General features: G+C 45.3%; 1 protein-coding gene across 2 annotated transcripts in view; it reads left to right on the top strand.

Moving 5' to 3' along the window:
* The window catches only part of CAMK4 (calcium/calmodulin dependent protein kinase IV), a 564,785-nt gene extending 551,701 nt beyond the window's left edge, over window positions 1-13,084 (top strand). Inside the window, exons 10-12 of one of the 2 annotated variants that reach the window (XM_075601861.1) lie at window positions 2,777-2,903; window positions 9,656-9,808; window positions 10,214-13,084. In XM_075601861.1, coding sequence (XP_075457976.1) covers window positions 2,777-2,903; window positions 9,656-9,808; window positions 10,214-10,378 — 445 coding nt within the window. In that variant the 3' untranslated portion in view covers window positions 10,379-13,084. The remainder of the gene's footprint in view (window positions 1-2,776; window positions 2,904-9,655; window positions 9,809-10,213) is intronic. The other variant, XM_075601870.1, reaches the window with a different exon arrangement.
* The last annotated feature ends 313 nt before the right edge of the window (window positions 13,085-13,397 follow it).

Here is a 13,397-nt window from a genome sequence, read left to right as displayed (position 1 = left end):
ACCTTTCACCACCCGATATATGTGTGTTTTAATTGGTTTTATGGTAGTTTTGAGTATGTGTTACTGCGCCGAATTTTGTTGAACATTAAAGTATTTATTGTTTTTTGCCTACGGGCATTTTAGTGGTAACTGTCCTCCCACAGTGCTGGAAGCGGTTACTTAATTGTACCTTTTATAGCCTATTCTACCTTATCTATGGTGGGTATCTGAACCCTAACTATTTTCAGCCTTGTTGTGCAGTGAATGGGGATCTTCTTAGGAGAACCCTTGTCTCCTTATATGTTTATGTCTGTTATCCCTATCCTCTTTGCACCGGCTGAAATTACACTTTCTATCAATTTATCTACTACTATGGTGAGCGGTATTTCACAAGTTATGGGAGTACATTTTACCCTGGTGACAGATCACACTCAACTAAAGTGGTTAAATTCAAAGGAGGACTCCAATGCTAGGCGAACCAGGTGGGACATGGCCCTCCAGCCCTTCTCGTTTGAGATTCAGAAAAAGCCTTGGAAGGAAAACACGAACGCTGATTTTTATGTCTCGAAGGGGTGGATGTCAGGCTTCAGCCCAGTGGGGCCACAGCCATACACAACCAGGGAGGAATGTGACAGGGTGGATTCCCTATCTGATTTTTATGCATAGGAGATCTATGTTTAAAGGTTGAAAAGATCACTGAGCAGGTTAAAGCTCAGTCTGAGAACAGGCTGACTTGATTAGCCTGCTCTCCTGGATTGTTAGTGTCTTAAATATCTGTAGCTCTCAGTGCTCTAGTGTCATGTCTGAACAAGGGATACACATGCTGGAGCTCTGGAGGGAGAAAAGCCTACAATAAGGTCTGTTTGTATTGGAACTCTTGCTCTTGTGTATCCTGGAGCTGACTTACCCTTGCTGGGAAATAGGCAACGCCCTTATCGAGGACTTATGTTTTTGTTAACCATTTATATGTTGAAGATAAGCACTGTTTTGTTCCATCTTTTTTTAGGCTAAATAAAAAGCCTATATTCAGTCAAACCCACGTGTCGTTGCGTTGTCCTTGCAACAGTATCTAACCCAAAATGTATCCAGTTGCCTGACATAATGGAGTTAGGTTGAAAAAAATTACATTTTAAATTGTTCTTTATAGCTTTTAATTTTCTTTTTTTAATATGTGTTTGCCATTGTCTTTATAGTTTTAGACCTTTACAAATTCCGTTTTTTACTTTTCCTCTTTATTTATTATCCCATCTCACATTACTTTCTCTTAGTGAAAACTCGATCCAGTATTGCATGGGTCCATCAACCTAATATATACTGTATTGTATAACACTGAATAAAACAAAAACATATGGCGGTGTTATTCTTTGTTTAAACTCCAGCATGCCGTACAGTCATTTGAGGTTTTCTTATCTGCTAATGGTTTTTTAAGTGCACAAAAGTGACCTGCTTTTTACTATATTAATACTTTGACCTTTTATTGGCTCATTCATATTTCAAAGATTCTTTAGATTATCTTTTTCATATGATCCCTTCTGAATCGGTCTCAAATGCATCATATTTTTTCTGTCTTACATAAGATGGTTAACTTACCAAAAATGTGAAACCCACAAAGCCAATGTGGTAATAAAAGTTCTAATGGATTTGTCATAGGGTGCCTTATGGCTTAGTGCAGCTAAGTAAATAGAGCCCAGTGTCTCCAATAAACAACTCCAACAGGGCAAAGAATTATAATGAACTGGCGCCCATCCTTATTCTGTCTGCATATCCACACCCAGCCTGCACCAACCCAGCACCCTTAACAGGTATGACAGACTCCTTTAGAGCCAGGCAAGGAGGATTCCATTTGGTGTTGAACGTGAGGCTAGGCACGCAAAAGAAAATTGTGATTTTTGATGTTTGAACTGTTAATGTGAAAAAGAGAGTGATACGATTTTTCATAAAGTTTGTGTGTTTCCCGCTGTGGAAACTGGTTGCTGCTGCTACTGGCTCTGTCCTTCACTCTGTGGTGCAGGTGATGCCCCCCGCTACCGCCTGTCATCTTCTGCCTCCGGCCGCCAACTCTTCTGCAAATACAGGGCATTTAGGTGTCCTAGCATGAGTTCCCAGGACAGGTTGCGTAGAAAAGGGATAATCAGATATATATGGGATGCTTGGCAACCCTAGGGATAGATCTTTTTTTTTTTTTTTCTTACCTGAACTAAGGAGTTCCCCAGAGACAATCTGCAATCCCACAACCTCCAGCGTCACTTGGTTCCTGAAATATAATTTTGCTTTTCCACAGACCAAATATACTTGCATGTGGACACAAAATGGCCTCCTAGGTCAGCCTAGCTCCAGGGGCCAATAGAAAATTGCAAAGTCTTTGGGAGATGGTGTCATAACTTTCCATTGGTGAAAAAACTTGGGAGGTCCCTAGAGGTCAGAGGACCGTATATCAGCTCTGTAGGGGACCCTTGGTATTCTACCAAGTTAAAAAATAATAAAAAGGATTTTTGGGGGCGGCCAGAGGTTGCTGCTTCATTATTTACATTACATGAAGGATTTGACCCAGGGCATTTTATCATGTTCCTATTTTTATATAGCATATGCCTACAGTATGTTTATGCAACCAGATACTACAACTACTGTACAAACTGCACTGACGTCATGAGAGATCACAACTTATTTTGTTTTTCATAAATCTGATTTTGTGCAACATCTCCTCTGTTTTCGACTTTAGACTGCTATACACAACAAATTCCACAACAAACATTAATATTTTGTTGTTAATTAGTTTTATTGATCTATCTCCATGCAGACTTTGTGGTTTTGAGCCTTTCTATGATGAGCGTGGGGACCAGTACATGTTTAAGAGAATTCTCAACTGTGACTATGACTTTGTCTCCCCCTGGTGGGATGATGTATCTCTAAATGCCAAAGATTTGGTAAGTAAGCTAACAATGTACTGTACTGTACAACTCTGTTGATTTATTTTATCTCTGCTTTGTGTAGCACATACAGTGCAATATAACAAAACACAGGATTTCTGTGACTGCTTCTCAATTTTACGCTGTTGCATTTAATCAAAATAATGTAAGCTCAGTGGTAGTGTTTTATCAAGGTTTTATCTGGAGAAATCTTTTTTTTATCTGTTACCAAGAGATTCCTGAGTCGATCCACTGCTACTTATTTATTAAATTAGGATCCCATTGCCAAGGTTTACGGATGCAAACTTACAATAATAGGGTCCAAGTCTTATTCATAAAGACACGCTTGCAGTAGGCCATAACTTTTGATATATATGTAACGGGTGTTCCCTCTGGCCTGACCCACCCAATCTCATATTGGCCCGTGTAGTCTAACCAGTCCCCCATTACAAGGCGTGTGTGGTGGTGCACCTGCAAGTAACAGGACTCTTGAGTCTCCCGCTTGGTGTTATTAGGGGATGTCATCAGGACAGGTAGCTGAGGTAGTGGGTGCGAGTCCAACTTACTTCATGTGCAGCGCCTCCACCTCATCAGGATCTGTGCTTCCGCAGGGAGATGGTCCTGGTGAGGAACTCCTTCTTGGTGCCATCCACTGTTGAGTAATCTCACACTCACACAGTGGGGTTCTTTTTCTCAAGGACATCTTTATTGCATACAGGGATGTAGCAGACTGCCCCATGCAGCTGCCGGCTCTAGCCGCACATCTCTCCGTGATGTCCCTTTGCCAGGTACGCCCTCCCGTACTGAAGTGGGATTCCCTTTCTCCTAGGGAGATCACCGCTGTGCCAGGTCCCTGGACACAGTGTGGCGTAGACAAACTTAATCTATCACTCTGCTGCCGCTAGTTACTGCACTAGGGTCACAAAAGTGTTACTTCCTCCCGGTACCTTCGTGTTACTATTTCTTCACCAACCACAACACTAACTGTCAGTGTTGTGCCCTTTATACTCCAGGGGGCAGGCGCATCTCTGAGGTCACTATCCAGGGACTCAGAGCATACAGCCACTCCCTTCCTTACACAGGGCACCACACAAGGGTGTGAGGGAAAACCTCCATAACTACTGTTGGCAGGCCTGTATTTACCAGGACTTACTGCCAACAGGGAAGATGTATGCAGTCATTATTATGCATGGCTACATACTCCCCCTGGTTAATACCCACCGTCCCGGCTGGGACCTAAATTTGGTGTACCTTGCGCCAGGAAACACTGCAAAAGAACACACAAATAACATAGCAAACATCATTGCATGGACATAATAATGTAAGCCCAGTACACTCACTGACCAGCAGGGAGCGTTAAAGAAAACAACAGACCACTCTATTGGCTACTCAATAATAATAATGCCGAGGATCTGGCTTCTTCACCTCTCGCCCCGCGGCATCATGTACAGTCACGCTGTATTCTCTGGGTACTCCTCGCTCATTGCAGTATACCACTTTGTGCATATACACACTGCGCCCTATCTTCCAGACCCGCATAAGTTGAGCTACCCTCTGCTCGGCCTGTATCCCCTTAATGGCTCCCCCTTTCTCTATGATATAATATTGGATATCATATTTGAGCCATCTCTCCCTATTCTCCTCTATCTCTCTCATTAGAGGTTCAGGGACGTAAGGGTAATCAAGCCCATGGGACTTCCTATACTTCGCCGCAATAGCCCGTTCAGCTCGACACGACCTGGTCAAGCCACCTTGCCCAGCCGCTCCGGGCAACACCCATGACAGGGGCTCATCCGTTTCTACCGGATCATCCAACCCTGCGGACCCCTTAGGTATAACAAGTCCTGCCTGGATTCGATCCCACCTTACCCTTAGGGCCCGAAGGTATGACTCGTCGTCAAAATCACCGGCAGCCCACCAGTGATCAACCACCCCCTCCCTCTCTAAAATAAAGCGGGTGCGGTCGAACCATGATACATACCCCTCGTACAATGGGGCCCACCACCTAGTCTCCTTCCGTTCCTCGGAGCTAGGATCTGTACTCTCTTCTATGGACTCCTCATCAGGCCCACCAGAAGACACCCCGGATGTACACTCAGATCTCTCATTAACTCTTTTATACTGAGAGGTATTTCGTACTGTGATACTAAGCCCACTAGGACAATCGCTAGATACAGACACTTGCCTAGACATACTCCCTCCTCCCTCCGACCCATCATCCGACGTACCCAAGTCCAGGCTTCCAGTCCGATCATCGGAAGGACCCCGTGACTCCCCGGACAACCCTAAGCTGGAACTGGACCCAAATAAAATAGTGACGGGTACAGGGGCTTTAACTAGGGCCTTGGGGCTAACCTTGGGTGTGGATGGGGTTTGGGGACGGGACCGAACAGTAGGTACTGACAGGGTTTCGACCTGCTCTCCAGCGATACCTGTCTTGACGTCGCCGCAAAGTCCATCTTTGTTCTCAACAGCGGAGCTTCTGGGGTTGCAGTTCAAACGTTCGTTCCCCCTGGTAGTAGGGGATCGTTTCTCGCTGCTTGACCTCAGAGGCGGCACCATCTCCCACTCGGGGCCTCCCTGGTCCGCCTGCACCACTTCCGCACACGCACGTGCTGCGACGCCATCTTGGGATGGATCCCCAATCGAGATCTCTTCCTCCACCATGACATCCGGCAACGCCCGTCTGCTACGCGATCCAGTCTGGCTCTGGACTCGCTCCTCCGGCTCTTCCTCCCCTCGGTTCTGCAACAGGCACTGTGTCTTAGCACCTCGCAGGGTCGGGGTTGATCGACCCGCCTCCGATCCACTAGTCACCACGGCAGTGGGACTCCGGCGATCGGGAGGTCGCGGTACGGGAGACTCTCGACTCCACGTCTCCACACCACGAGGAAGTTCGTCTCTCCATGGCGTACCAATGGTATGACAATCACGCCTGATGACTGTCTTACTCGCCAGCCTTGCACACTCCTCATCCGAGGATTCCAGTTTGCAATTCGGCCGAGGCATCCCGGTAGGAGACCGGCGATGGGCTCCTCGGTGATCACCTCTCCGATGACTGGATTTCTCTATCGGAAGCACTAATGATGGCTCCGACTCTGCGGGACTGGCACTCTTGTTCCAGAGAGCTCCCGGCTGTTCTTCTCTTGGAATCGGGACATTCCCGGCCACTCCCACCGCCTGCACTGGTACGAATGTGGTCATTGGCCACATGTACTGCAGTCCGCAGTGGGGGCATCGGGCCTCGCTGCCCACGGCTCCGCCCGGCAGTCTGCACTGCAGGCAAAGACACGCCACAGTCTCCACACCCTCCACACGGATTATCAGGAAGCCTCCTGGAGCCGAATAAGGGTGAGTGGAAATCACAGGACCTTGGTCCACTTTGTCAGCAGCTTCAGCCATCTTTACCAGCGGAGGCACTCGTCTCAGAGGTCTATACTGATCAATGGCTCTTCGCAACTGAAAGGCATGGGCTGATGTAGCAACCCTTCCTCCCATTTTCTCTGTCGACATCCGGTGTAACCGCAAACCACTCCCCCTGGTTGAAACTAGGGGGATGGCTCGTAGATTTGTAGGCTGACCCAGCACAGGTGCGGAGTGAGTCATAGTCCATGAGGGCGCGGCTCCAGCTTTCGCGCCAAACTCCTCAGCGGGGTGGAGTTTTCTCGTTGGCGCCAATCCTGGCCAACAATTAGCAAACTGCAAAGTTGCAAGACTTTTTGCAGCATGCCCACGCGGCGTCCCGGGGAAGCGGGAACCGCCATTTTGATTAGTATTGTCCTTTCTTTCACTGAAGGCAGCGTCTGGCTGTTTGTTAATTGGGGTATAACAAAGTCCATTTCGTTCCTCCCATCTAAGCACACTGTCCTGCTCATTATTCTCAGGGGTATCATCCCGAGAACAAAAACACGACAAACACGGCGCAGCCACAGCTTTCACGCCATTCCACAACAAACTCACAAAAGTCTCTTCTGTAGCTTGTTCTTCGTCTGACCGCAATCCTGGACCTTCTGCTCTATGCAGATCCTCCATTCTCGTGGTTCTCTCTCTCTCCGCCATCCTGGACCTTCTGTTCTGTACAGATCCTCCATTCTGACGGTTCGCTCACCCTGCCATCCTGGACCTTCTGTTCCGTACAGATCCTCCATTCCGACAGGTCTCTCGTGATCGTTGAACACCGATTCTCTGTACGTGGAGCTCCGCTCTGCGGGGCAGCTACCACATCTGTACAATAAACATGCCTTGTGCACCACCTTGTGTACCTAACGTAGATCTGACTCGTGTTTGCACTACCTCAGGCTAGGCTCACTCTTCCTGTGTCTACTGTAACACGTTCCTCCAGTCTGTGCTCCTTGGTAAGTGATCTGGAATGGAGACTAGAATACTCTGGCTCTTCCATGCAGTACTTTGGGCGTCGACCTACTTTTGGCTAGCCTAGTGCGGACCCTTCCAGAATTCCTGCTCTCAGTTACCAGTTTACCCCTTCAGGCGTCCCCCGCTAGCGCTACCTCAAGGCGACTAGAACAGCAATAGCCCCCGGCTCCAGACTCACTAACCCCTAACGGATCCCAAAGCGTCTTTGCGGCATGCATCTCCAGCATCTCCCTGACTACCCCTGGCTCCGTCCCACGCAGCACAAAGTGGCAGCAGACACTTCTCTCTTTCCTAATGTGTGCCTAGCAAAAGCCTGTCCTGTTGACAGGTATCTCAGCAGCGCCTCCAATTGTAACGGGTGTTCCCTCTGGCCTGACCCACCCAATCTCATATTGGCCCGTGTAGTCTAACCAGTCCCCCATTACAAGGCGTGTGTGGTGGTGCACCTGCAAGTAACAGGACTCTTGAGTCTCCCGCTTGGTGTTATTAGGGGATGTCATCAGGACAGGTAGCTGAGGTAGTGGGTGCGAGTCCAACTTACTTCATGTGCAGCGCCTCCACCTCATCAGGATCTGTGCTTCCGCAGGGAGATGGTCCTGGTGAGGAACTCCTTCTTGGTGCCATCCACTGTTGAGTAATCTCACACTCACACAGTGGGGTTCTTTTTCTCAAGGACATCTTTATTGCATACAGGGATGTAGCAGACTGCCCCATGCAGCTGCCGGCTCTAGCCGCACATCTCTCCGTGATGTCCCTTTGCCAGGTACGCCCTCCCGTACTGAAGTGGGATTCCCTTTCTCCTAGGGAGATCACCGCTGTGCCAGGTCCCTGGACACAGTGTGGCGTAGACAAACTTAATCTATCACTCTGCTGCCGCTAGTTACTGCACTAGGGTCACAAAAGTGTTACTTCCTCCCGGTACCTTCGTGTTACTATTTCTTCACCAACCACAACACTAACTGTCAGTGTTGTGCCCTTTATACTCCAGGGGGCAGGCGCATCTCTGAGGTCACTATCCAGGGACTCAGAGCATACAGCCACTCCCTTCCTTACACAGGGCACCACACAAGGGTGTGAGGGAAAACCTCCATAACTACTGTTGGCAGGCCTGTATTTACCAGGACTTACTGCCAACAGGGAAGATGTATGCAGTCATTATTATGCATGGCTACATATATTTACAACATCTCACATGCTGTATTGCTTTATGCATTAGTTATTTTATTACTTGGTAGATAATTAACCTAGAAGTACTTCACACTCGTGGGTGTAAACATATGAGGACATCCATGCAGCAATATGGATTTTCCTTGTTAAAGGGGTTTTTGATACCACTGGTTATTTTCACTTTTCCATGATAACATTTTCTAAACAGAATGTCATCAGAGAAGTTCTCCACTCTGCACATGACAAGGGGTAATTCATGGACTCCTTAAATTGTACTAGTGCACATACATTTGAACAGATGGGCGGCATGAGGATTGCCCTAAGGTCCCTCATCCACCATGATGGAATCTTACTTACAACATCTTTTTGTGTGAAACCATTTACCAACCTCAAAAAAGTCCTAAACAGAGATGATTGTTGAGTTAGGGACCCTTTTGTGGCCACACAGATGACTGTTGTGGAAAATGAAAGAGAAATGTTTGAGTAGAATGAGAGGACCAGGGGTGAAGCTATATGATAAGGGAAGCCGATTTTGAGGTAGAAGGTAAGCGGGCCAGAAACTCCATTCTCAATTTTAAGGCAAAATACATAAAATAGAGAGACCTTATAAGGGAAGAAGGAGGGTTATTTGAAATAAAGGTGGAAATGCTGTAGACGAGGATATCTATTCAGGGATGTCATTGTTGTCCAAATAGGAACATATGCCTGTTTCTGAATGTATTTGCACATGCACATTTTTTCACATTGATAAGCAGGCGCAGACACTCAGAGATGAGATGGAAAGGGGAAATAAGCCTCGAAAATTCAACATTACCTCTAAGGGGAAGATTCACGAAGTGCTGATGCTGGGTATTTCCAACGATCTGATGTTAACGGCTATTTATGTCAATGACATTTAATGCAGGATTGATGTGAAATAACCCGCTTCGGTGCATTGCGAATCCCGGAGATGTGGGGAAAGGTTTCCACATGTTCAGAACTGTGCGCAGCAGATGCTCACTTCTGAAGCACATTTCAAATGTTTAAAATGTTGTTTCAATTACACCACGTGAAATCTCACGTTAGATAATGCACCAGATGCGAAGCAGATCATCATGGTAGTATGTGCAATAATGTAGCCTACATCTTTCTGTTGGAATAGTACACCATGAGTAGATTTGAGCGGTATGGTAATCCTATCATTTCTGTTTGATTTTTTATGTTTACATTTTGTAATTCTTTTTCCTTAGGTCAAAAAGTTAATTGTGTTTGATCCTAAGAAACGTCTTACCACTCACCAAGCGTTACAACACCCATGGGTCGCAGGAAAAGCTGCAAACTTTGCTCACATGGACAATGCTCAAAAGAAACTTCAAGAGTTCAATGCTCGGCGCAAGCTTAAGGTATTTACACAACAGAACATCTGAAAAAATACATATAGTTACAGCATTACCTTTTAACCTGATCCACTTTAAATGCTCCTGTTTCCAATTATTCTTACAGGCTGTTTTCTTAATGCGTCCAAGATGCTCCTACATAATGTAGCTTTGTTTAGTGTAGACGATTTACTGGGGCTACATACACTGTAGTGCTCTTTAAAGTTATATGGGGCCCTCAAATTCCCCATGCACACACCTTGTGCTTTTCACAATCTCTCTTCCTTTTATGGAGGTTAAGTTAACCCTTACTATTACAGTAATTATGCATGCTTGGTAATACTATGAACAGAACCCTATACAGTCATCAGGTTCCAAAATTCCCATGACTGTTTTGAAGAGAAATTACTAAATAACCCCTTGTTTCTGCAGGCGGCTGTTAAAGCTGTGGTAGCCTCTACACGCCTAGGGAGTGCTGGCAGTCACAGCAGCCATGACAGCAATAAGCAAAGTCGGAACCCATCTCCAGTGCAGGAAAGTGGACTTGAAAAGCGACCCAGCCAGGAATCCAAACAAGCAGAGGAAGGAGGGTCTTAGGTCAACCTCCATGTTTGGGCTGCGGTCTCTGCCATTCCATGCACCGGCTACATCAACCTCTCACTCAGCGAGAAAGATTTTTTAGCATGACCTCCTGGCAGTTATTTTCATGAGGTGCAATGAAATGTGCAAGTTGGTGAACCTATGTTCAATGCATGTGACTGCTTATCAAAATAGTACAATGGCCACCGTGACATATTTATTTATTTATAAAATGTTTTACCAGGAAGTAATACATTGAGAGTTACCTCTCGTTTTCAAGTATGTCCAGGGCATAGAGTTAAGATGACAAATAATACATGGTTATAAATACATTGTTACATAAGTGAACAGGGTATACATTATATACAAGACAATGCATGCAGTTAGAGATATTATATATTATAGGCGTATGTAATAGTTACAGACCAGATTAAAATGTGAGACAGCTTTAGTTTTGAAAGAACTTAGACTGGAGGTGGCTGTGAGCGTCTCCGGTAGATTGTTCCAGTTTTGGGGTGCACGGTAAGAGAAGGAGGAGCGGCCGGATACTTTGTTAAACCTTGGGACCATGAACAGTCTTTTGTAGTCAGATCTCAGATGATAAGTGCTGCATCTAGTAGGGGTGAGGAGCTTGGTCAGATAGATGGGTAGCTTGCCCAGAAAGTATTTGAAGGCAAGAAAGGAAAGATCAACTTTGCGCCTAGACTCAAATGATGACCAATCTAGTTCTTTGAGCATTTCGCAGAGATGTGTGTTGTAGTTGCATTGGAGAACAAAATGGCATATCGAATTGTAGAGGGTATCAAGTTTGCTAAGGTGGAGTTGGGGTGCCAAAGCCATATACTATGTCCCCATAGTCGATAATTGGCATTAACATCTGCTGTGCGATACGCTTTCTGACCAGCAGACTTAGGGAGGATTTGTTCCTGTAAAGTACACCTAGTTTGGCATAGGTTTTGGATGTCAGGGTATCAATTTGTATCCAAAATATTAAATGGTAGTCAAACCATATGCCCAAGTATTTAAAACTAGTAACAGGAGGTAGGGTGGTATTAGCATTGGTTCTGATCTGGAGCTCCGTCATTGGAAGCGTTTACAAATTTAGCCTTGGTCCCAAATACCATTGTTAGTCTTGTCACTGTTTAAAAACAGTTGGTTTTGGAAAATCCAATTTTCAAGTCTCAAAAAGTCAGATTGAATTATGTGTTCAAGGTTGGAGAGGCTAGGGCTAAGTGCATATAAGATTGTGTCATCTGCATACATGTGTATTGAAGCTCCCTTACAAGCTGTAGGAAGATCATTGATGAACACTGAGAAGAGTAGGAGCCCCAGAACAGAGCCTTGTGGGACACCACGGATGATATCCAAGGGGTTGGAGTTAGAGCCTGAGATAGATAACATGATCAACTGAATCAAAAGCCTTTGCAAATTCTTGGAATATTGCACCAGTGAGTTATCCCAGTACCATTCCACACTGGATTTCATTGCAAACTTTTAGCAGGGTAGTTACAGTGGAGTGTTTGGGGCGAAATCCAGATTGGAATTGGCTGAGGAAATTTGTCTTGGTATAGTAATCGCTTAATTGGGAGTGAACACATTTTCCCATGACTTTGGATAGTATTGGGAGAAGAGGGATTATCCTGTAGTTTAAGACAGTGTTTTTGTCCCCACTTTTGTAGATTGGGACAACTCTGGCAGTTTTCCAAGTCTTAGGGATATGGCCTGCAGACAGAATAGAGTTGACTACGGAAGCAATTGGTTTGGCAATGGCTGGGGCACCAAGTCTTAGGAACTTAGATTGCAGTAAATCAGGTCCACATTGACTGCTTAGTTTTAATTTGAGGAGTGCCTGTGTAATCTCCTCTTTGGAAACTGGAAATTGTGATCACTGTTAGGAGAGGGTGGGGCAATAGGGGTACTCTCAGAATGAGGTTCATGTTTGTGGTTTGGGTTGTGTTTCGCTAATACATTAGTAGCACACCCTACACAGTAATCATTGAATGTATTTGCAATGTCAGTGGGATTTGTTATAGTAATATCCTCCTTAGTGATATTACTTGGTTGTTGATGGCTTGAAGGCTGGAATATATTGTTGATAACGTTCCAGAAGTTAGCTGGGTTTGATGTATTCTGGTGAAGATTGAAAAAACTAAGGTGCTCTCTCTCTGTGTACTGATAAATGTAAAATAAACAATTGTGATACTACAGTAATAGAGGACTCCTACATGCACCCATATATTGGTGCACTACATCAGAGTCCAATGTCATCTGCTAAACCCCAAGGATCTTCCAAGACCCCCATGTAGATGCAAGAGATGAAGAGCAATATAAAGGCAGCGCAGGTGTATTAAAATAGAATCAACTGTCAACAGTGGATTGGCTATAGTTATAACCAAACAATTGTAATTCTGTGAAATGCACCAGTGTTAGAATGGCCACAATCAATGCATTAACTCAGTGATAAATATCAAGGTTGAGATGGTGACAAGTGTAAGTACTGGATATATAAAAACTTCTTACACGGCCATGTGTAAGCAAACGGTGCTTAAATGGTGCATATGCAGAGTCTCAGTTCACCTCGTCGCAGGAGAATCCCTGGTGATCAATCAACAAGCACAGAGAGTGTATTTAGATAAAAACACAAACATTTATTATGCAATAAACATACAAACTAACATGTTAAAACTTCCCAGCAATCACAGCAGAGTCCGCATTTACTACAGCCCAAGCACGTCCTTGTCACTGCGTTCGGTATACAGCTTGGAACACTGCTGGAACGTAAACAAAACGGACAGCTACGGCGGCTGCCGAGGTCCAAAAAGTAGTCAGCTTCCTCAGGCTCGTTGAATCTGCGCAGTGTCCATCTGAAGGTTTAAATACCCTTCTACTAATATCTGAAGGGTTTCCCAGCTGATGATAGTTGAGTAATATTCCTTCTGATTATTCGAAAAGAGTCCTGTCTCTGTATTTTTCACACATAGAATGTATTGCCTCCTTGGTAGTTTGATATCTCAACACAGAAATCTATACCCTCTGT

Source organism: Ascaphus truei, chromosome 1 (assembly GCF_040206685.1).
Source record: "Ascaphus truei isolate aAscTru1 chromosome 1, aAscTru1.hap1, whole genome shotgun sequence".
NCBI lineage: Eukaryota > Metazoa > Chordata > Amphibia > Anura > Ascaphidae > Ascaphus > Ascaphus truei.
The sequence above is the reverse complement of the archived record's forward strand: the minus strand, read 5'-3'. Positions and strand labels throughout refer to the sequence as shown.